The 25,138-nt window shown below is 35.3% G+C and overlaps 1 protein-coding gene and 1 long non-coding RNA gene across 3 annotated transcripts; both read right to left on the minus strand.

Moving 5' to 3' along the window:
- Window positions 1-289: 289 nt before the first annotated feature.
- THO2 lies at window positions 290-18,441 on the minus strand. The gene is made up of 32 exons (XM_078986093.1): window positions 18,143-18,441; window positions 17,934-18,059; window positions 17,123-17,164; window positions 14,667-14,726; window positions 14,490-14,552; window positions 14,211-14,291; window positions 13,468-13,539; window positions 13,351-13,398; window positions 13,209-13,277; window positions 12,976-13,109; window positions 12,639-12,714; window positions 12,221-12,414; window positions 11,481-11,561; window positions 11,156-11,354; window positions 10,827-11,057; window positions 10,633-10,713; window positions 10,436-10,555; window positions 10,281-10,340; window positions 9,540-9,667; window positions 6,752-6,848; window positions 6,537-6,665; window positions 6,095-6,198; window positions 5,686-5,866; window positions 5,196-5,377; window positions 4,191-4,797; window positions 4,008-4,112; window positions 3,534-3,689; window positions 3,383-3,463; window positions 2,905-3,270; window positions 1,884-2,831; window positions 803-1,134; window positions 290-558 (listed from the first exon to the last, which is right to left on the minus strand). The coding sequence occupies exons 1-32, from the start codon at window positions 18,275-18,277 to the stop codon at window positions 489-491; spliced, it is 5,358 nt and encodes a 1,785-aa protein (XP_078842219.1). The 5' UTR covers window positions 18,278-18,441; the 3' UTR covers window positions 290-488.
- Window positions 18,442-19,557: 1,116 nt separating this feature from the next.
- On the minus strand, window positions 19,558-22,313 carry LOC145037443 (uncharacterized). 2 transcript variants are annotated; one of them, XR_013678858.1, is made up of 7 exons: window positions 21,841-22,313; window positions 21,307-21,726; window positions 20,789-20,907; window positions 20,532-20,609; window positions 20,323-20,377; window positions 20,090-20,234; window positions 19,558-19,850 (listed from the first exon to the last, which is right to left on the minus strand). It is a non-coding gene; the product is annotated as an uncharacterized LOC145037443 (long non-coding RNA). The 2 variants fall into 2 exon arrangements; XR_013678857.1 differs by having other exon boundaries at window positions 20,789-20,980.
- Between the last annotated feature and the right edge of the window lie 2,825 nt (window positions 22,314-25,138).

Consider the following 25,138-nt stretch of genomic DNA (forward strand, 5'->3'; position numbering starts at 1 on the left):
CGTCTTGGATGTTAAAAAAATTGAATACTCTAAAGTCTAAACTGCTAGTAGACCTAGCTCATACCTCACGGATGTTGAAATATTTGATAGCCAATCAACTAACAATAACAAGAAGGAATAGTCTGAAGTCTAAACTACTAGTAGGCCTAGCCAAGCTGATATAAATAGGTTGGATTGGCACCCGCACCGCACCTAAGAGGTAACATGACACAATCAGCATTGGCATTGGGTGATCAAGTCAAAACTAAAAGCTTGTAGCACGAAATAGAATTTAGGATACAAATGTACATAAGTAAAGAAAAAAGTGTTAATTAAGTTTCTAGTGTGAAGCCGAAATATGGAACCTGCTCTAGAGAATCTATTATCATACAGAAAGTGACAAAGAAACAATCAGCCTCTGATAAAAGTAAAACCAAACACATAATACATGGTGGCAGAATGTGCCAAAAAAAATTCAGCAGAAAGACATGAGGGAGGGGAGTTATTAACTATTTGCGGTGCCTTCTCTTTGGTTCAAGCCTCTTGCTTTTTTCATCTTCCCATTCTCTGTCATACATTCTAAAGAGGGCATTGGTTAAGGAGATGTCAATATATATATATATATATATATATATATATATATATATATATATATATATATATATATATATCTTTGAGGGAGGGCATTCTCTCTCTCTTGCACAAACAAGAGAAAGAGATGTGTTTGTCCCACCAGTGTTTGGTTGTAATTTTTTTGCCAAATGCAATGCAATAGTGAAGTTTTTGAAGATATAAATAAATAAATAAATAAAATGAAGGATACGGGCGAGATGAAGTCGTCTTTGGGGGTACATCTTTTCCATGCATAATATTAATACGGCTTTGGCTTTGGCTTTGGCTTGGTTCTTCCATGTAGACCTGGCGTGGAAGAGCAGCTGTTGCTTTTCGGTCACCTCCCCTACCATCCCTTTCCCTATCCCTATCCCTGTCATATGGAGCTGGTGCCATGTTCATATTCAGGGGAGGAGCTGCTGACACCGGAGAGTACTCACTGCCCTCTGACTGATGATCTCGTTTCAGTTTCCGCCTTTTTGAAGCATTCGGGTCCACCTCCTCTTTCATCACATTACCCTTTTCCCGATCTCCATCCTCAATCTACTTTCACAAATCCCAACTTTTATTTTCTTATCATATCATTGGGTACATACTTCCACTCAGCTCAACCAGTTTCAATTTCTCATAATAGCAATACTTCCTTTTTTATTATAGTTTAATAAAAACCATTTATCCAAACCACAACCTACTTTCACCATCTCATTTTTTTCAAGAAAAGGTTGGTTAAATTACAAAAAACCACAACGCATTTTCATCACAATTCACTACTACTAATTTACTAGTGGCTTTAATCAATCGTTAAGAAAAATAGTTAAGTGACTGAGTAAATGAATAAAACAGTAGAGCATGTATTTTGGATTAAAGTAAAGAGTAAATTACACGAATGGTCCCTATGGTTTGGGGTAATTTGCACGTTTGGTCCCTAATTTATTTTTTTAACTCGGAAGGTCCCTACGGTTTGTTTTTGTTACGTGTTTGGTCCCTACAGTTTGTTTTTGTTACGCACTTGGTCCCTGTCTTACCTAAAACGATTATTATTTAAATTAGAAAAAATGATGGGGTGGGTAAGGTAAGGTGAGTGGGGTGGGTGTGGGGGTGTGTTTACTTAAATAAATTAAAATATCAAGGGAAATATAGTATATTTAGGTAAAATAAGGACCAAGCGCGTAACAAAAACAAACAGTAGGGACCTTCCGAGTTAAAAAAATAAGTTAGGGACCAAACACGCAAATTACCCTAAACCATAGGGACCATTCGTGTAATTTACTCTAAAGTAAAATAGGAAGTACCTTTTCGCGTTCATCTCGCTTTTTATCTCGAATGTCTTCCTCTCTTCTTCGTTTATCGTCTTGAGAGACGAAAACATTCTCCTCAGATCGTCTGCGTTCTCTATCATCATGTTTTGGAGACAACCTCTGTGAATGTGAATGCGAATGTCTGGCTGTTGTCCCAAACCTTCTATCAACATCTTCATCTTTTTTATTTGTAGTTGTTACGGACTGGAGCAGCACATGATGTTGTGGCAGAAAAGGTGGCGGTGGTGGCAAACTGGTGCCACGAACCTGGTCATCAGCATGCACCTGAATATCGTTATAGCGAAGTTTACTTCTTTCATCCTTATTACTCCTATCAACCGACCGCTCTCTGCTGTATCTTTCCATTGACCGATCTCTTGACTTTTCAATCGCTTCCTCTGACCGTTCGAATCTTTCTCTTTCTCTTTCTCTTTCTCTTTCACGGGAATGATTGTATTCGCGATCCACGAATCTTTCATCTTTGGCCAAGGGCTTATCGGTAACTTTATCATAATCAAGAGGAGGAAGTGGGTGATGCTTCTCTTTCTCAAGTGCCATATGCTTCTCTCTATCCGGCTCCAAATCATGTACCTCTTTGCGGCGCTTAATAGCAGACCGGTCTTGTTCTCCGCTTGGGCTCGTTCTCTTTGTGGGTTTATCATTAGATTTCGAGGAGGAGGCAAAAACAGTATCAGTCCGTGGAGAATGAGAGGGTCGAGATGAGGACCGTTTTTGGGCATCCATGATGGCTTCCGTGGATTCCTCTTTTATACAAGAGTTTCTTAATTCGGGAAGCTCCATGTTACACCCTTTTTCGTCTCGCTCAGATACTCCTGATGTTCTACCAATACCTTTGGGTTTACTTTCGTTTTTTACAACATCCTGCTTTGGTTGCTTTGATACAGATGTGCCACCCACTGACCTCTTCGCTGCTGATCTCCCCTGCGACATACATGTCAAAACAAGAAAGGCAGAGTGAAATGAAATGTTCTGAGAGTTTATTATATATAGATACCTCAGAGTCTACAGCTGTCTTGGCAGGACCTTTTGAAGAGTTCTCCTCCAAAACTCTATTATTCCCAGAATCATCCGTCTTGGAAGCATCTGAGCCATTACTTAGGGAACCACCTTTAACTTTGTCATACTTATTATGTGTCACACTTTCATGTTTACTTTCCCAAGGTTTTGGTCTTGATGTTGATGTGGTCTCTCTGATAGAAGAATCATGATGCTGACTTCTACTACCAGTTGCTGCTTCACTTGGAGCCATGTTAAGGCCAGTAGTACTTGTCACAGGAGCAGCAGCATATACAGATTTTGAAGCTACTGGCTTCAAATCAAGGTACCCCATACCAAATTCTTCTTCTGTAACCCATGAAGGCTGTGTAACCAACCATGATAGATAGAATGGAACTTCATCAGTATCAACAGAATGTATACACATACACATACACATACACATGTATGTAAAAAAGAAAATAACATCACATCACCTTTCGAGCAGCCAAGGCTGCAGCAACACCAGTAGCCAACACCTTTAGGTCTTCTCTTTCGTCACTTTTAAGTTTAGCTACCTGATAGAGTTGTTATATAAGTATGTATGGTATTAAATAATCTCAACAGCCTAAGTTGACTAGCATTTACCCTTTTCTCAAGGTTGATCCCACTTTTTCTAGTAACGGGGAAAACATTTGAGACTTTTGTAAGCAAAATAAGAGCATTTCGAATCTCCATGTACTCTACAGATTCCAAGCACTGAATCAGTAATCTTGTGATCCTTTGACTCCATTTCCAGTGTACCTTTCAGAACAGCCACAGCAGTAAAAGAACACATTCAGATTTCAGAGATAGATTACAATGAGTGGATTATATCTATAGGTGCACATCAACCAGGCCCAAAAAAACCTGGTCAGGTCAGGTCAGGTCAAAGTCCTAGAGTTCAAAATGAAGGACAGAGGGAGATTCCAGACCAATTATTATCTGTCCAATTCAAGATAACAATAGCATGAGAAGTAGATGTATTATGTGTTGAGCAAGAAGGTGTTTGATGAGAGAGAAGCTACAGGATTCAAATAGTAAGTAGCATAACATAATATAAGCTCTAGATTTCCAACTCACCTTAATGAATTGGCTATATGTGACACGCTGGCTGTTTGGGTATCTATAATAGACAGCGAATCCAGGCATGTTTCCGCACTCACGTTCATATATAGATTCATCACTCTGTACAAGAAAATGAAATCATATAGGGAGAGAGGGAGGGAGTTAGGCATACATACATACTTGAAAAAGGTTGTTTACCTTCCAATAATAGGCTGTCTTGAGAGTCTCAAACAGAAATCTACCAAGCCGACCAACCTCATATTCAGTGCAACAGCATATCATGGGTTGTAATGTTTTACATATGAGAACATCAATATGGTTGACCGTGTTAAAAAAAGGTGTGCCCAGGGAGTGAAGGGTGTTGACAAACATGGCACAATATACAGCATCAGGCATGCTAAACGTACACCTTGGAAATATACAGCGTTGAAGGAACTCCATGTTGATTTTTAAAGTATCAGGGCAACAACTCAACCATTTATCTTTCTCACGACCCAAACGTCTACGAACAGAGGCAACGTTTTCTTCGTGTTTCTGGAGTTCACTGGTTAGCCTATCCAAAGATTCTTGTATTCTTTCTTTGTCTTTCTTCCGTTTGGTGATTGCTGAATTCGAATTATCGGAAAGCTCTTCCAAAGCTTTGAGAGCAGCATGTTGTTTGGCTATCTCCGACTCGTAACGACTTCTAGGAACATAAAGATCGTACAGGGTTAGACCCCAAAAGGTAGCATATAGATCAGGAGAGAGACTGTTCCAAGCTTTACAAGGCAACACTGTTCTAACGGTATCAAGAAGATCTGACCACCTGCCACCAACCAACGTCCCAAATATTAATGCACAAAACCCAGTCATCAAACTTAGATAGATCAGATGGTATCATTAAGCTTTAGGGATTAGTATGAGGATTCATCTGTTTCATCCAACTCTCTACTGCACAAACATCAAAGATAACATATTTGCTAGTTTTTTTTTTGGGTACTTGTACAACTTGCTCTAGAGATTTGAGCAACTCCACGAGTTACAGTTACGAACTTATTAGAAAATTTGAAAAAGCTTCATTAGCAACTTCAATATAGTGTTGGACATTTATTTATAATAATAGTACCAGCCAATGTAATGATACTTGATCTCAACCTTCTATTATTCTACAAGTTGCGATTGGTTGTAAGCAAATTAGAAAAACAAAAGTAATAGAAACATTACATTATGGTTTTCCGGGGAGGACCAAGATCAAGTATAAGTTTTCCAGAGATATCTGTGACTTCATTCTCTTTCCCTGCAGCTGGATTGCTTGTCATTTCATCACAATCTAAAGGCCAAAGAACATCAGATGTACTCTGACATCTGAAGAGCCTCATCACAGGCCGATAAATTAAGAACGCAACCTGGATAACAACCAAGGAAGAAAATTAGAATTGAATGCAAAGCGTAGTAACGTACTTCATTGATTTGTTTAGCATCCTACTTTCATGTCTGTTATTACAGCATTGTACTTAGAAATATCTACCCAATTACAGGAATGTCATCCAAATACAGAGCAATTTTCAAAGCTATAAATGGGATAGATTTGCCAAAATATGTTTTAATAAGATAAAAGTTGAAAGTACAATGTTATAAATGGGTAGATTTTTTTAAGTAGGACGCCTTGATAAGCAAAAAGATGGGAATATAATGAACAGAAGTAAAAGGAAACCTCAGGTTCAAGGTGGTATGAGTGTATTAGATCATGAAGATCCGGAACCAGCTGAGCATACGAGATTATAGGAGTCATTGCACCACATAAGAACTCCACGTATTGCAGAAGGGACCCATGACACCTGTCTAACTGTTCACAGACCATCTTAATGTGAGGAGAGTCAGCCTCGATCACAACCCTGCACAGCAGACACTCATTTGAGTCTTTCTTTTTCATTTGTTTGTACAAAAAACAAAAAAATAAATATAAGTGAAAAATTTTATTAAGAAAACAATGAAAAACATCACTTGTCCACCAGCCATCTCTGATGGTGATGGTGATGGTGATGGTGATGGTGATGGTGATGGTGATAAGTTCAACTCACATAAAATGGTATAATAATAAATAACAACGTAGACAGACTTACACGGCACGATGCTGAGCAATAAGTAGCAAAAGTGGAATTGCCAGCTTCGGCTCATCCTTTGGAAGCAATGAATCGCGTAGCCTGTTGGTGGATTTGATTAAAGCCTGCAAATTATCCCACTTCAATATTAAACAAGGATGGAAGGATTGATAGATTTCAAGTTTGGGACATTATTGTTGAATGTTGATGCTAAAAAAGAAAAGTGCATATCATCAGGTTTACAATTTCTAGCTTCTCTTACAAAAATTTGTCAACTGATGGTTGTAATCACTTGCCAAACATCACTTTATATCCAGTTTACATATATAAATAGTAAGCAAAAAACAAAACTTTTGCCAATTGACACCCATATTTTGATACTACAGACAGTATTCTTCCCATATAACTATATTTGATATTTAATTTAGCCAACGTAAATGCGTTGTGGTTTAAATGCACCTACCTTATTGTTGCGGGTTGCCCCAAAAGAAGTAGCCTGATAACGAAGAGTCTCACTTCCTGCCATAGCATCCAACTGCTCTTCAGTCATGTTCTCTGTGTACTGGACATTAGCCATTTGCTGGATAAGTTCCTGCATCAACGGTAAAATGTGTTGCAGTCAACAAGAACCTCAAAAAGATAAAAACAATGAAAAGCATAACTAACTAATACTAATACCTGCAGGAGAACAAGCTCGATCCCACTGCCCTTTTTCAACTGATTTACAAGGTACTGGAATAGACCCCTGAGCTCCATTGATGGGTACTTCTTACACCTGAAAAAAAGTAACAAATACTACATCAAATTAGCATAAGCACACATTTCGTGATCCTTGGTTAAAAAACTTATCAACTGACACAAAAAGTCATGGCTGTATCCAATTCCAAATTGCCAGTGTGGCTTCATGGCCACTGTTGACTTGTCATCCTTACGACATGAGTCGTTTCACTATATGCTATTTATATGTGTAAACTTATATAATACCATTACTTACACACACACACATTAACCATCAAGTAGAGAAGATATTTGGTATTACATAACACCAAAATTTGTCGGCACTCAAATAAAAACAAAGTAATACTTGATGCTTACTTTTAGAAACTAAAATACACAAAAGATCAACTCTAATACTTACAGCCATGAATCTGAGATTTAAAACACAAGCACATAACGACCATGTTTCTTAATTATAATCTAGAGTTAACCGTCACAATATTAGAGGAGAATTTTTCCAAATTGAAAGCATGTTCCAATGATGACTTGCACTGTTGCACAAAAAAAAAGTGTATGATGCCTTAAATTAGGTACCTGAGTTCAGCTCTACAGAAGAAAATAAACAAAATATAATAGAAAAACATACTTTTATAATTCCACTAAATAAAAGAACAAAATGCACCCCAATATTTTTTAAGACTTAACTGAAATAAGTATAGAGCCCTTCTATACCCCTAAAAGAAAATAATGCATGCTAAATAAATCAAACTACAATGCACAAAAAGTTATGGAGTAGCTTATTTGTGAGTACATTTCCATTTACAGTTGTACAGAAATAGTTATATGAATTCAACAAGGAAAAAAAAGGAATCCATCCAAACCGATTGGGAATCCAATAAAAGATTGATCGGGCACATGTACTGATTGATGGACCACTTGTTTTATTGGGAAGGGAGTAAACTTTTCAAGTCATGTTATTCTATAGCCACACACCATGATATCATAAAGAACACAATTATACAATTGACATATCAAACAAAGGAGGTGTATATGTTAATTTCATATCTTCATGCAACAACATATGGTGACAACAATTCACAAGTTAGTGCAACAATGTGCAAAAGAAAATTATAAAAAAGAAAAAAGTTGAGCATTTTCTTCTAGCAACAAAGCAGGACTCTGGTGAGAGTAGAACAAATATCACCATTTGATGTACCTGAGGTGTGACTACCGGATTATGAAGTACAAGAATACACATAACATGCCAAGCCTCTCATAATATTCCCATTCATCATATGAAAGAGCTGAGCAGCATCAAATCATCAAAAGCTTTGGTAGATGAAGCTTAATAATAGTTTAGCATTCAGACTCATCATCTACCTTCAACTGCAGTGCAGGTGGTATATAGGAATGTCTTTTTTTTTAGTATATTATGCCATGCATTGCAAGTTACTTGTTCAGCATTTCTGAATTTATCAAAAGGCCGTCAATAAACCAACCACACTCCTGACTGAAGGAACTAAAGGAAAACACCAGGCTGAAATTTCGTTGCTCTAATAGAATACAAGTAAGATATCCGTGTATCAGTATTTATGCAGTAAGAAGGTGAGAATCCTTACTGCTAGGACAGGGCATCACCTTCCTTGCTCTGGGAACACTATGATTTATGTGTTGGTGGGGGTCACATATATCTTTCTTAGTACAAGTGGGAATGTGGGGCAATAAAGTTGTTTTTTGGAGGGTGAAACGTATGTTAATATTGTAACTCCAGTCCAACCAATAAGAGAAGAGCAGAGATTCAGCTAACACCCAGCAAGTAAACATTTGAAAACAGGTAGGAGTCCCAATTACTGACCAGAACACCAGTCTTCAGAGCAAAACTTCAACACCCACCAGTTAGAAACTTAGCATGAATGACAAGTGATTTCATACTTATGCAAGATTGCAAACCCCAACAACAACAAGATCAGTCGCAGAAAAAATTCCCCTTCTTCACTTGTAGCCAACACAAAAATAACTACTAAATGGTCTTGAAGTAGTCGTTTTCTAGCACTACAAAATCTTGAACGTAGTGTATACCCAGCCCACAAGCACAAGAAAGAAATTCCATTCCAAACTCTATACAACAACTTCATCTGCTCTCTCACACTAGTAGATCTAGGTTCCACCAAGACAGATCCCTTTTTTGAAACCGATACAAAGAACAAAGCACGCCACGGTCTTTAGGGTTTAGACTATCTCAATTGGCAGCTCCAACAGACACCAATATATACACTAATATGCTCATCAACTGATATCATGGAAGTTCTCAAGTCATGCTTTTGCAAGTTGAAATTGAAATAACCATGCTCATGCTGATGACCCGTCCCCACCCGTTCGGATAAAGATTCCCATGAACACTAAACACAAGGACACTTGATATTGGTAAAAACTTAGCACAAGCACTAAACCAAATCAGGAAAATTCACTAGGATACAACTATGCAGAAAAAGAGAGGCGTGGTGTCTTTCTGTTTGTCAATCACTTACTTAGTCATAAGGTACAAACATGGCATACTAAAAAATAATGAGTTTAGGTCTAAATATCATAAACTTCAGCGGCCCGGAAAAATTAATTAATATATATCAGTACAACATGGAAGGCACAAGGTCATGCATGATTAGTAGCAGCACATAAAGGTCTAGGAGCATAGATTATTTAAAAAATAAGAGGCAGCAAGATGAAGTAGAAAGGAGAAAAGATTACTTACAAATGACCCCAAAATGATGCCAAAGACTGAAGCCAGTCTGATAAATTTAGGCCATCATCTTTTAGCTTTTCACGGCCCCCTTGTACAAGCCGTTCGATCACAACATATTCCAAAATATCATACTCAAGCTGTAGATAAAACCACCACAATTCAATTCCTTTTCAAAATATCACATGCGATAAGAGAATCTTAAACATCCATACGAGGCATCAACAGAACAAAATCACCACCAGTCCACCACATGGAATCTGGTGGCATGTACAAATATCATATGTACTATGCTACAGTAAAAATCAAACAATTATCTCCACGAGAACATGATGCTACAACAGGAAGATTTTGATACCGAATACCAGTCAGCAAAATACATAAAGCATTCAATCAACTAGGAAAGCATCCTGATATACATGTTACAAATTGCCAGGAATAATAGCCTGTTTTAGACAGCTACCCATGCAAGAAAATCCTTACGAATAGGTATTAATAACCATTGAATAATGCTTTTCAAAAAATACGCAATGGGACAAATTATCCCATTGCTACTATAATACTCCACTAAAATTACATACTAGACACCAGTGTTAGTTGTTATGGATTGGAAATCATGCACCTATGATAAGTTATTTATAGCTACTTGTAAAACAAAATAGAGGTAAATAATCCTACTTTCCTCATGAGACAGCATTTATGCAAAGCACACACAAGACAGAGAAGAGAATCAATTATATAGAGAGTACAGACCTGTGTCAAATATTTGAATGCATCTACAACTGGAGCAATCATATCCCTGTATGCCTCTATCTGTAAGTTAGAGCAACAACGATAATATTATCTTCTACAACACAGAAATGGATACTTAATGCCTGCCAAGTAAACCTCATGAACACAACGGGTACCTGGTGCACAATTGTTCTAAGTACAGTCATGGGATTCGCATGAGCTAATTTTGCCACCATTCTTCCAAGCTGTTTTAGATTTTCCTTTGCAAGCCGTTTCAAGATCCGTCTAGTGTCCAACTGTATTTGCAGATTAATCTAGAATGATCAAAGGAAGAAAGGACAATGAATCAAGTTTGATAATGTAGAACCTTTACCTTTGCTGTCTGTTTAGCAGAGAGAACCATGGGGCTGGCCTCATCATCCTTTTCCCATTCACCATATAAACGATACCTTGCCTAACATCACATCAGATGTAAGATTCTTCTTAGATATTTTATTGCTTGAAATTGAATACAATAATAATAATAATAATAATAATAATAATAATAATAATAATAATAATGCCAACCTCATATGGTAGGAGACTCAGTACAGCCCATATCTCCTGTCCAACAGCAGGATTTGCTGGTATTAACTGTAGTGAAGGAAGTAGACATGCACCAAGTGCTTCCTCAAGGTTCAATCTAGCTTCTTTTAGGTGGAGGCGGGGAGTTCGATTTCCACTAACACCGCCTTCCAAATCACCAGAATTCACACTCTTCAATGCACAAAGATAATAACCTCTCAACACTCGGCATATCTAATCACCATACAACAACAGATGCTCAGCCTCATCAAATCATTTGGATAAATCTTATACCAATGTTGGAATATCTTGAAAATATAAAAAGGCAAAACCTTCTGTAGAAGCAATGTATCACGATGAAGATAAGGTCCCACACAAGTAAGCATCTCAAATAGCTCTTTAGGAATATCAATGAATGATCTTTTACTGGAGTTGCTTTCTGTCTCCATGAGATCAGTACCCCCCTCCGGAATTTGAAGCTGTCGTTGACGGACAAGTTCATAAGCAGGAGAAATCGTTTTCTCGATAAGCCTGCAAATGTATCCACATGAAGCACATTCCATACCAAAATCCAAAATACAGTAAGCAATGCCATTTCAAATTTATACACACACACACTTATATAGATAGATCTTAATTCAAGGATATCAATTTTACCTAAACAGTCCATCACAAATCCGAATATGTTCAACCGGATTGAGAGGCAAGAGACGACGAAATAGGATATTGGCATGATACCTGTAAAACAATAACCATGTAAAACAATAACCAAGGTAACCAACAAACCAAACCAAAGCACAGGATCAATGATAACTGATAATCATCCGTTTATCATGCAAAAAAGAGTACAAGTGGGGGCAAACCCAAAAGGAAGTTATTTCTTTTTGTTCTCATTACTGACTAATATGATATGGACAAGCATTAGAGGATTCTTACAGTACATCATGCAATGCATATCATAAAGCTTATCCCAGTGACATTAAATGTATAGAGAACATAATTTCATTTCATATGGAAATAAATACATATACTGAAATTTTCCATCTAGCGTCTATGGAATCTGTTACTATTGAATATATCAATTAAGTTCTATGCCAAGTACCAAGTATTTATGGTTCTTTACATGGACATATCCCTCTAAATGGGGCAATAGATGGTTGCTCTATGGAACTGGATCATAAAAAAGTAATAATTGATACATTTAATCAACTAGATTATCCCGACATCTAGTGGGGCACGGAAATACTGTATTATTAAATACGCATATATCACTAAAGAGTCATAAGGTGCAAAGATGAATAGGCTAGCAAACTAAATTAAACAATGCTAAATGCACATGAAAAAATTAATAGCAACACAAATAGAGGAAAATAAATATGAAACTACAAAAGGTTTACCAGTCATCCACAAAAAGGAAACCAATAAGCAAGCCCAAAGTTTGACTTTTTTCAAGCTCTGAAGAGCGTTCTGTAACAGCCTCACTTTCCATATCTAGAGCAGCAAAAAGATCTACAGTTACGTCTCCTTGTTTTTCATCATCCATGAGATCCTTTCCTGTAGCAGCGAGGTTGATTTTGCCAATTTTATTGGCCTATGCATCACAACAGAACATCAGAAAAACAAATCCATATCAATACATCGCAACACAGTAATAGTAGGGAATGCAAAAGAACAAACATGAAATGTATATATATATATATATATATATATATATATATATATATGCTGCAGTCCAAAATTTTGTAAGCAATAGCCCAAATGCAATCACATACAGAAGCAACTACGGAAATGTAAAAGTTGTTTGAATTTATTTACCTCATCAAGTCGCTTTGCTGAAAAAACATTATAATGCTCAAATGCTTCATCATCATTGGGAAGTAGATGTGCATATCTGAATCAAAAAAGGAAGTCCAAGTCCATCAAGAGAAGTGGCTTCAAAATATCAAGTAAAACAGCTTCATTCAAGTACCAAGCAACACATCTATCCGATAAAAATAGTTGGAAGAGATAAAAAGAAAAGCAAAGCTTCTTCCATAACCAACCGAAATGTTCATATAAGTCCCCATTATTATCCTAGGTGAAACCATAGGATTCTTAAGGAAACAAATTTATTGAAAGCAAAAACTGAATGAATGACTGAATGAATACTCACATGCTATCAAGATCAAGAAATTCTTTTTTAACCAGTATTGCAGTAAGCTGATAGAGCCCAAAGGGTACGGTACTATTTACTTCCAAGCGCTGATAATATTGGAACTTGAACCCAAGAATTTGTGAAGCATTAGACTGCAAGAAACATCCAGAACAGAAGAGATTGGAAAATGTACAATTAGCCTTTCAGACAAAGGCTTAGATAATGCATGCATATTTAAGTCGGTGTTTTACCTTGGGGAAAATAGGGATCAGGTTCAAGAAGACATTGTTATCCGGCTGAAGTTCGAAACACTCCAATACCTAAATCAGCGAGTACAGTCAAGTACCTCATTTATTGCAACTTCAATCAAAACAACCAGAAAGGGTAACTTACAATGTCAAACACTCGGTTTGGATCCAAATTGAAGTGCCCGATTAACGACTGCAAAGAATCAATTAGTGCAAAAAGGACGAAGTAGGAAGTCAGAACATATTTTAGTAGATGTCAAACCTTGATTATGCCAACCGTTGCTGCTGATGTATTTTCAGAACAAACTTCAGAACCTTGACAAAGAAGGGTAACCTACAATTTGATAAGGAACACCAATCATGCATGGAGTAGATGACTACAAAAAAGAATGGAAGACAAAGCATTTCCCCTTTCAAGCAACCACATACACCGAAGTAGGCTCTAAAAATTACAACTGTTTTCCTTCCCAATCCACATATGCTTATAAGCATCAACCAATTTCAAATCTAAACAAAGTTAACTTTTGTTAAATTGTTGATAGGTAAGAAAGTGTATGTGCAAGTGCAACAATTATATCATGTATTAAAGTACGGTTTCTCCAATAGGTTCTCTTCCACTCAGTTGGGTCATGGGTGTGTTTTGCTCCCCACCCCTTTTACAGTTCACACTTGTTTTTTTATACAATGTTCAAGAAAATTTGCTTCATCAGATTATAAAATGCTTATGATCTATTTTCTTAAACCGGGAAAACTCTTTCCCCAAGGGAATTGCAACCCTTGGGAAGGATTTTAATGCAAGAAACTTAAAAGTAGGAATTCAGGACTAAGCTACATAAGCTATGATTGATTGATCATATACCCTTTTAGATCATAAATATCAATGTCAAGATAAAATAAGACCAAATATTAATGCTGAGATCACTAGAGATGAGATGCAAGCACAATGTCAAACTCAAAACAGAACCAGCTGAAACTGAAAGTCTCCTTAGAGTAGAAGAATGATACCAGCTTGGCATAGCCTTCGCTTTCTTCTCGAAGAAGGTTGAATTTGGTTTGTTGATAAAGAAGACGAGTGTTAACCCTGACCTGTAAACAAGAACACATAAACATCAACAGAAGGAGAAATTTGTGCTGGTATCAAATACAAAATACCATCAATAGGTTTTTAGCAACCCAACTACTGGAATTATAAAGACTTGAACACAAGGGGCAGATACAGCTGATCGTAAAATTTGTAAATCCAATTATAGAGAACTCACTGATAAAGATAACTTTCAAACCTACCTCTTTTGACTTCAAATCAGTGGCCTTTATCTTAATCATCTCTGAATCCCATAGAAATTCTTCCTGTAAACTCCCAATCATGTGGTTTACTCACTCTTAGTGCTCCAAAAACATGGAATAATTAAGTTACAATGTACTTTTGAGCATTGTCTATCAATGATGAAAATTATAAATTACCTCACACCGTTCATGGAACAGCCTCAAAGGGACCACAGAATGTTCCACCATCCACTTTGCCTAAGAGAACACAAAACCATGTCACTGGCATATAATGCCTAAGTGGGAATGCATTGAAAATGAGAAAAAACATGAACATCTATCATAACCTTGTAATGATGAGATATTAATAATGTTTGGTTACAGGAACTGATTAAAGACCACATGCTAAGTTCTATGTGATCGGGTACATGTATGTCAGCCACTAAAGCTTCGGTTAATAATTTGTTTTAACCTCTCTTTGTAGTGTAAAGAATAAAAAATTCATAATACGCATTCTTAGGTCCAGCTGCAACAGTTAAGAGTAAATCAAATATGCTGCTGATTATTATTATTAGAACATTGGAATGTACACGGGCATTAAGAGGCATCTGCCTAACAACCTTTCTAACCTACCACCTAATTTTCCATTGGTCTAGTTTTCTTTCATCCTGCATCACATGCAGCTGCACAGCTTGCCCAGAAAAGAATTGTGATGCATACATGAACAAGTCAATTTAAGCCAGCAAAAGACCCCCCCCCCCCCCCTCAGCTGCACAGGAGCAACCCCTTTGACGTCAGACTACATTGAAAATAAATACCGTAGGTCCTCTTTAGGCATCTCACGTGACCTTGTACATATAAGATCAAGTACAACACACACACTCAATTTGAATAAAGATGGTGTTTACACTCGCATGAAATGACAACAGAATGTTTCAACGGGATATGGTTGCCCTAAATCAATGAGGGAAAAGAAGAGATATAAAGTTCATCTTCTTAAGCTAGAAAACATGTACACCTAAGTAGAAAGACAGGCAATCAGATAGAAACAGTGATCATGTATATATACTAACACATACATATTGTATGGAAGCATTTTGTGTGTGGGTCAAAAGGGAGGTAGAGGCACCTTATTATCTTCAATAACCATGAGAGAGAGAGAAGAAGAAGAAGAAGAAGAAGAAGAAGAAGAAGAAGAAGAAACGATGCATGAGACCCACATAGATCTCATGCCATACAACTATAGTTGGTAGCTATTTAGCTAACAAGATCCATGTCTTCCATATTGATTATGAGATATATGGTAAGCCTTAAATACCATTTTGCCAACATTTGCGTAATGCATCTCAGTGCGTTGCGATTTATAACAATAAGAAGTTTAAAAAATACTAAAAGTGTGTAACAAAACAAGAATTCACCCTTGGTGCTAATCAATATTTTGAAAGAAAAAGAGGTTCTTGGGATATTAAAGAACAAAGGTTTCTAACTCTATAGAAAGCTCATAGCAACAACCCCAAGTTCAACCTAATGCTCAATTTTTACACGGATAATATGTAGAAAAGTTCAATGTTGGTCTACTTATTTTAATATTCAAACATAACAACGGAATTACAATATTGTTTATAGAGGATGAACCTTAGTTCTATATCCAGAAGATAAATAAAAGTTGAAGACGAAAAATACCCTATGTATATAAGAAATACCACGTCTATCTAGACAAAAACACTGATCAAATAACCATTCTTTATGTAATTTACCCAATTCTATCCATTTTACCCAACGGAAAATCAAATTTAAATTTAAATTTTAAACCCAACTAGCGTGTTAACAAAATATCTCTATACCTAAGTTTCACATTCCCTCTTGTTCTAGCAAAGATAACATATTGGCTTTAGCATGCCTATCTAAGAGACATCAAAGGGTCTATATAATTGGCCATTCTATACTTAACGAAATCAATACAATTCCACATTTTCTATGTTCAACTTCGGTCAAAGTACTCCTTTACCATCCATTATCCAATTTGATAGTAATCTAACTCTAAATCATTAACCGAAATCATTAACCGTCGCACTGATACATGCCACTTCTTGCCCGAGGTGTCCCAAGACTAAAGTGGAGAAAAGCTCAATATTTTTGACCTATAATGTATATTTTTCCTTCCAACTTTAGTTGGTTGCTCAATGTTGATCATTGCAAACCTGTTTGGCCATTCTTCAACCACTTCTTGTTGTGCTAAAATCATCATAACTTGCATAAACTATGTATAACACATTAATATGCACGTAACATATCTCTATTGTAGATGAATATGATTTGGATGTATTCGTTGTCATACATATCATCATTCTTATCGTATAGACTATATAGGCTCTAGATCAAAAGAGACCTTGAGACATATGGCAACGACTTAATTAAAAACTCAAGTACATGAACTCATAGTCTCACAAACAGGAGTGTAAAAGACTGGCATAATCATGTCTGACTGTGAATTATAATTGTGTAGTGAGCTTCAAAGGAAGAAATGTAAATTAATCATAGAACATCTCCTACCAAAAAATCATGTTTAGATTCCAAAACATATAGGAAAATAGTGCCTTGAAGATAACCAAAGCATTTATCACACCAATAAATCAAGTGAAATGAATACTGACCAATTTAACCAGACGAGCACGAGATTCCCCGGGCATTGTCAGCTGCAGAAAAAGGCCCAATGCTAACTATCAGTTAAGATAACACTACAACATACTAAAATGAGATTTATTTATTTGCAATCAGCTGCATAAACAGTAAACACACACACATACATACATGCATACATACATAAAGCGATCACAGCATTTGATTGTAGAGAACTCTCCAACCAAACCTAGGATTAGGGAACACCGAAGGAACCCCTAAATACTACTTAAGTGCATAAAACTTAACTTCGTCTTCTTACAAGATTTGGCCAGCAAAAAGGGCTTAGCACAATTAAACAGGTCGTCGTGCACCTTGGATCAAAAGCTCATAGCCAGCCCCATTTGCCAAGTTCATAGAACAAAACAGATTATATTTTAGGTTCATTGGGCCAAAATTCAAATAGATGTAGTATTATTATATATCCTAGATGATTTTATTTAAGTTCGTATTACTTGTCTATTTTAAAACAAGAATAGCTAAACGTCCACTTTTTAAGTAAAATTACGTCCTTCTAAATAGCAAACTTCATATGGAGTGTGGTACCAGTTTACCCCAATGTGATCTGTTCCTAATATTTGTTATGAACAAACAATTAACCTATAAAAAGTTGGAAAACATATCAACTTCAATATTGAATAGTTGTGTGTGTGGCCCATAGACATGAAGTCTGGCTCATCTTTCAAAACAAAAGAAGCAAGTTTTTGGATTGCCCTTAACTCAAGAAACCTAAATACATGATACAAGATTCTAATATTGAAGGTACTAAATTTATGAGTCACTCACGTCTTGAGCCATTTGCGAGACAATATCAGCTAAATTTGAAGACACTTCTTCGTCAGAAATTTGGTCAGAAAACTCAACCAACTCCAGTGCTGGTTTACACCTGTGAACAGGCAGCTCTCCTCTAACCTAACAATCAGAAACAAACACAAACATATTTACGATACGTGATAAGATAAAACTATTTACATGGCATAAATATGAGCACTTACGATATTCCAACAAAGTTCATAAAGATATCTAATAACCGGTGCCGGAGCAGGTGGTTTAAAGCTAGTGCTTCCATTCTTCCACTCACGAATACAATCTTCGGTGACGTATTTACAGTCCAGCGCCGGGAGAGACATGAATGAAGAAGAAACCAGATTAAACCCTAGAATTGTCTGTGTTTGATTCGGGATTACTATGTCTAGGCTTTTCAATTCATCGGGCTAGGGGTTTTGAAGTCTGCTATTTCCAGGTTTTCCCTTTTTGGTTGATTCAAAGAAATGCAAATAATATGGAGTCCATCAAACCCGTAGGTGCCCTATTACCCAATAAAACGCTATTGTTTGAATTTTTAGCGAAATATCTATCTATTTTATTTTTGTTATTTTTTGTTATTAAATTAGAAAATATACTAGTTTGTCAAATGCATTTGCGAGCTGAAAAGAGAGAGCAAGTAACAGATAGCGGAAAACGGATAGCTGGTAGCGAGTAACTACTAGCTGGAAGTGTAGTTTTATTTGTTATATGAATTTTGACAAAAATAATTGAAAACTTTTGAAATATGTAAATATATATAACAGAACAATTTATATATATATATATATATATATATATTCAAAATCAAATAAGAAGGAAAAAGTAGGAAGGTAAGAAGTTTTTTTCTATATATTTTTTTAGCTAATATGCAAAATAAATCATTAGATGATTCAAAGGTAAAATAATTCACAAGAAAAAATTGCCAAAAAACATATATTCATGATTCATTTTTAAGTAAATTAAAAAAAAATCACTTTTATGACAATTTTGGTGAATAACAACGAAATCATTGTATAAATGAATCATCAGTGTGTTTTTTTGAGATTTTTTTTGGCGAATCATGTTATTTTTTATTCATCTAGTGATTCATTTCTTTTGTTCGTCAGAATAGTATGTAGAAAAAAAACTTCTTACCTTTCTACCAAAAAAATTTCTTATCGGATCTATATATATATATATATATATATATATATATATATATATATATATATATATATATATATATATATATATAAGGGCAGTTATGGAAATTGATTTTAAAGCTCAATATTATTTTGTTAAACGCTACATGAAGTATCTTTTAGATTTTGAATGTTTTATTTAAACTAAAAGTTAAACGTTTGTATTGTCAAACAAAACTTTTTATTTAAACTGTAACGTTTGGTCAAAAGTTAAAAGTTAGAATCTCTCAAACGCCCCGAAACGTTTTATGCCAAACAAACCCTTAAAGGGTTTAGAAAATTCTTATTATTTTGTATTAGTTTACCAAAAAAATATAGTTTTTTTAATAGAAAAGTCTAGATTAGTTAATTTTATATGATAACTAGGGAAGAACCCCGCTTTGCGGGGTTGGATACGCCAAAGAAATGGACAAAATAGGATGTTATTTATAATTCCAAAAAACAATCACTAAATGTACATAAAATCCAGGACAGCCTCCAGCAAACAACAAAATATAAAATAAACTAAAAAGAAACGAAGAATTATATTAACAGAGAACAATTAAACACCTTGTTGACAACTTCATAATTTCATAACATTATGACGACAAAGGGTGTAAGAATTTACAGTTGTCAAATACCAATTCATCATCAAACATTTTCTTGTTGACTTGGACCAATTTGTGCTTCATTACAAATCCAATAATGGCTTCCATTTGGTCCGGAAAGCTTAAACCTGCATAAACTCAAGATCAATTATATTAACACTATAATCATACCTCACTTCTTGGGAAACCATCGATTAGAAATCTATCCGTTTGATTAATATATTCAATGGTATTTTTTAACAATTTGACTGTCACTTATGAAGAAACGATTTTCCCTTTCGTAATCGTATCCATAATCATTTCACTGAAACCATAAATTGGTAAATATTACAAAGTCAAGGCCTAAGGGGAAGAGGTTTTGACTTACTAAGAAGGTGAAGTTGAAATCGGATACCCATATTCACTTTTGGAAGAAATTTATTTTCTCAGTAAATCTCCAACACTTAGATGTGTCAATCCATACGTCTAAGCAATCCTTGCACATTGTGTACCCTTTCCAACACCAGCGCCTCCTATCATATATACATAGTATATTATTTATTAAAAAAACAAAAAAAAATATGTACTTTAAAGTGTTTCTTCATATGTGTTTTTAATTACCTAATACAAAGTTAATGGTTGGAGTCCTTGATTTTGACAGGATTCCAGCTTCCGCCTACATCAATTTTTTTTTTAAATAAATAAAAAAGATGGCAGAATATAATAAATGATCATTAGTTCAACTAAAATATAAATAATTAAAAACTTTTAAGTTGAATTATTTGCATATAAAAGATCTTTAATCTAATTGCACATAGTGAGTGACATACCGACATTAGAAATGTTGTGTTGAATGCTTCAAGAAAACTCAATTCATATGCCACCTTTGTCAATAGCAACACAACTCACTGTGAGAAAAAAAAAAGATAAAACAATTTGCATAAGGAATTTGTTGGTAATCAAATACACTATTGTGAATGTCTACAGGTGATGATTATAAATTCCTATATAACTAATAAACAACGGCAAAAATGGAAGCATTCTCATAACTAATCAAATGAATAAAGTCATGTTTGTATGTACCTACCTGATTCACCTGAGATGGTTGGGCTGCTGAAAAAAAAAGTTGACAGTAAATTGTGTGGCCTCAACATTTCCGGATATAAAATCCACACCTTGGCTTTATGTATGTTGTATAATAAACATCTGCAGATGTTCACAACTTTTAACTCGTTACATCCATACACGAATTCCATGCCATCTTCTTAATATTAAATACCTTGTTGTCACAATAAAACAAAACCATTTTTATCATAAATGCTTCTAGGAACTGATAAATCAAATCGAACTTAGGATGAATAACAATAACAATCAAAAGCGTTCAATTTGAAACAAAATTTCAGTGAAGAGTCTGCAATAAATGATTGTAATTTGACCGAAGATTTGGTCTTTAGTACTTTTGGTAGTCATACGTTGTGCCTATATTATATTTTAGCTGTTTCTAAACACTAAAAACATCAAAGAGGTGAAAACATTAAAGAAGAACGGATTTAAACCCTAATTGTACACAAACATTAAAGAAGAAGAATAGATGATTTTTTTTACCTGGGCAAGTGTTTCCTTTGGGGAAGGGGCGTCGCAGGTACATAGCAGTTTACAACAGCAAAAGAAAAAAAAAGTTTTCAGTGATAAGGATTTGGATAAAGCAGGGGTGCAACAGTGTTGAACAGAGAAGATGGGGGAAGGGGTGCAACGATGGTGAGTAAAATCTTTGTCTTCAACAGTTGAGCCGATTTGATGGATTTTTCACCGATGTTTAGGGCAATGTTGATGAATAGCTGCGGGTTGAAGTCTAAACAATCAAATATCGGCTCGCTGCACCTGCTTCACATACTGAACGGAGCAACGAATGGATGATAATCAATTGGACCGATATTTATTCTGATCGGGAGAGGATGGAGCAACGATAGAACCTAAGAACCCTATTATCGTAGCCAGCACAATTTTCCCATCGAACACCAATTCCTAAATTAAAAACCCAAACTCAAAATCAGAAAACCCAACTATCAGGAAATGGTTTTATCACAATCGATAATGAGAAAGACCATAACGAAAAGGAGTTCAATTATGGGAACTTACAGGGCAAGTGTTGTCGTCGGAATCAAGAATCTATTTAGGGCCTGAACAAACAATATGTTTGAGGTATAGAACAAATAGAGCTAAAGAGTCGGGGTGGGGTGATCGTCTGCCTCGTCTCCGCCGGTGGGACGTTGACACCGGATGGTTGATGATCGGTTGGGTACGAAAGAGAGTCGATTTCGGCGACGGGTAGTAGAAGGTAGATGAATTTGTGGATGGAACTGGAAAAAAAAAATCTCGTCTGAAAATTGAGTAAATGAGCAGTAGATGAGTCAGTGGAGGAATTAGAAGAAAGCAGAGACATTTGATGCGGTGGATTGTTACGTGGAGGGAGCAAAGTAACCAAAGTGATGGTGGCAAAGAAGAAGACGACTCGTGTAAATGATGAACAGTATGTTGACTCTACCTACAACACGTGTACAGAAACAGGAAGAGGAACAGATAAAAGCAATAGGGAATTCGTGGAGAAAAAAATTTGGAAGTTGTCCCATAGGAAGCAACTCCATAAATGGACAGACTCATAAACAGAGGACCATTTTTGTCCATCCTTAGCAATTTTACTGTAGCTAATGATGGATAACTTTAATATATAGTACAATTTGTAGTTTTCTTTTAAAAAAATTCTTTAATTTGGGCAAAATCAAGATAATCGAGATTTTTTTAACAAAAAATAAAAGTTTAAACTTTTTTATAAAACGAGGTTTTTAAGTCGCGCGTTGCGGCGACTGTTGTTGAAAGTACATTGTTATAAATGGAAAAAAACATTAATAGTTATTTTAATATTTTTTTTAGCAAATCTATTTAGAATACGAATCTCTGTTAAAAATTTATCTTCATTTACATAAGAATTTTCATAAGGATTGTCTCTGTGTTGATGTTAAAAGGCCACGAATATTGTTATTTATATCGACATTTAAATGCTTCAAGGGTATTTTGCTAACTGATCAAATTTTATTCTTCTCATTGATGATGATCAATCAGCAATCAAACAATTAATTTTATGGAAATTGCAAAGAATAACAACAAACTGAAAGTATGTTGCTATTTCTTGCATTTAGCCATGATTGGGTTATTTGCAAGAAAAAGGCGAGGCACTTTCACTATGTTGTTTTAATCTTTTTTTTTTCTAAGTTTTACTCTAATGTCTATATGCTAGAAAAAAAAAACTACTCATATAATAGCAAAACCAGTATCGTCAAAAAACAAAGCATTTATTTTTCACATGCTATAAATTGACATAGCTTTCAAACTACAATGTTTTATTAAGAAAAAAATCAAGTATAATTTGATAATTTTAATAGCAGGTTGCCTTAATAAAAATGAGTATCAAAAAACCCCTGTGGAAACTCTTATTTTGTGTTTGTAATAGTTCTCACATGGGACTTATTAAAGGCGACATGAATCCACATAGAAAAATTTACATTAACGGGTATTTTTTCCTATTTTGAAATGCCAATATAATATAGGGAATGAAGAAAAAGGATAAATAAAAAGAAAATACAATAGTATTGTACTACACTTCGTAACTGTCAATCTGTATCATGTATTATAGTTTGTACCTACCCGTTAATAGCATATTTACAACATTCTTTATGGGCGGGGTTTGACCAGGTGGCTCTATTTGATGTGATAGTCATCGCCTTTTCGAGTACGTTCCACCTTGACCTTGTAATGACGCAAAAGCAATGGAAGACACTAATGTTAACCAAAGGCCCTTCTTTCCTTAGGTCCAGGTCTGCCGCTACAATTCCTAGCTTCTAATAATATGTAACTTTAATCATCATTCTTCTTTTACTACAACTAACATCTAGCATGAAATTAAAAGTACATGCACCTTAACAAACTTGGGTGGTGGTAGGCACCATACATGCACCTTAACAACCTTGTTTAAGTAAGTTTTGACTTTGGGAATGACACGCTTGGTTTGACTACAGTAACTCCATGCACATTCTGGACCTTGACTATTTGTATGAATGTTGGAACCAACATCATTATAGCATTATACTTTCATTAATAGATGGCTTCAGCTCTCGACAATTTTTGTTTATCTACAAAAGCCAAAAATACATAATTTTAAAAATCAAATACATAGTTAAACCACTCGATGTACTCTCCTAATGACAATGATCTTGTAACACTAAAATTGTTGTCTTTTTTGTGTTGTTTTTTTGTAGTAGCTCACTAAAATGGTAGTCTTTATGTTATTTTCTGTGGTAGCACACTAAATTGGAGCTTGATGAGTTTCTAAATGCTTACCATTGTGGAAGTTATTAGTGTCGCACAAATTGTTATCTTATTATAGTAACATGAAAATTGTTGTTTTATTCTCAATAGATATTTGGTCTGTTAAGTTTACCGAGTCAAACTTATAAATACAAATTAACAATTTAATCAAAGTTGTCCTTTTTATAAGGCTTTTCACCCTAAACCTAAATATTTATAGCTTCAACCCTTGCACTTCAAATACAAATCAAAACTTACCCATTATAAGTGTCTTGTAAATATTTATATAATCAAAAAGGCGACGTGTCTATCCTATCACCGCTCCTGTAAGTAGTCGTTTAGTGGTATAATTACTAATACATTTTATTTGAAGGTTAATGGATATACCTAAACCTACAAAGCAAGCCCTAAACTATAGCCGTGCTTTCCAAAGAAAGTACTAGTTCGCTATGGTCAATAACTTTGATACTAATTTATCACACCCCCAGCCGGCGACGTTACACCGCCCGGTGTTTCCACCGTCGACTGGGGGTGTGACATAACCCTTTAATCGCAACACACATGACTTAATGCCACAACCCTTTAACCCTAACCTATATGACTTTATATCATAACAATTTAACCCTATAACATATGATTTAGTGTTATAAGCCGTCATCCCTAACTGATATGACTTAATTTCGTATTCGTTTACGAGCCGATACGACTTAATTCCATATCCCTTTAACCTTAACCTATAGGACTTAATGTCATAACCTTTACACTTTATACCATACGACTTAATGTCATAAACATTTAACCCTAACCCATTTGACTTAATGTTGTAATACTAAACCCTAAACCATATGAATTAATGTCATTACCCTTTAACCCTAACTCATATGAATTAATCGCAAGCATTCATACATAGAGAATACAAGTTTACATTGTTTATAGACTTCGTTTGTTCAAAAGTTAGGTACAAATAACTAAAATGTAGAAATCATGATGTAGTGATGCTCGTCCTCAAAACGTTTTCGTAATACCTGTTCACGGGTTTCCTGAGAATAAAAGTAGTTTTGAAAAGTGACAACAT

Source organism: Lactuca saligna, chromosome 3 (genome assembly GCF_052625555.1).
Source record: "Lactuca saligna cultivar CGN05327 chromosome 3, ASM5262555v1, whole genome shotgun sequence".
Taxonomy (NCBI): domain Eukaryota; kingdom Viridiplantae; phylum Streptophyta; class Magnoliopsida; order Asterales; family Asteraceae; genus Lactuca; species Lactuca saligna.

Bases quoted from the DNA above. Each gene is read 5' to 3' on its own strand.
- THO2 (XM_078986093.1), bottom strand. From the start codon at position 18,277: ATGTCTCTCCCGGCGCTGGACTGTAAATACGTCACCGAAGATTGTATT. The intron at 13,540-14,210 runs GTATCATTCTTC...ATCAAATTGTAG, and splicing joins GCGAAGGCTATGCCAAGCTG to GTTACCCTTCTTTGTCAAGG. The intron at 11,058-11,155 runs GTTTTGCCTTTT...TATGGTGATTAG, and splicing joins ATACATTGCTTCTACAGAAG to ATATGCCGAGTGTTGAGAGG.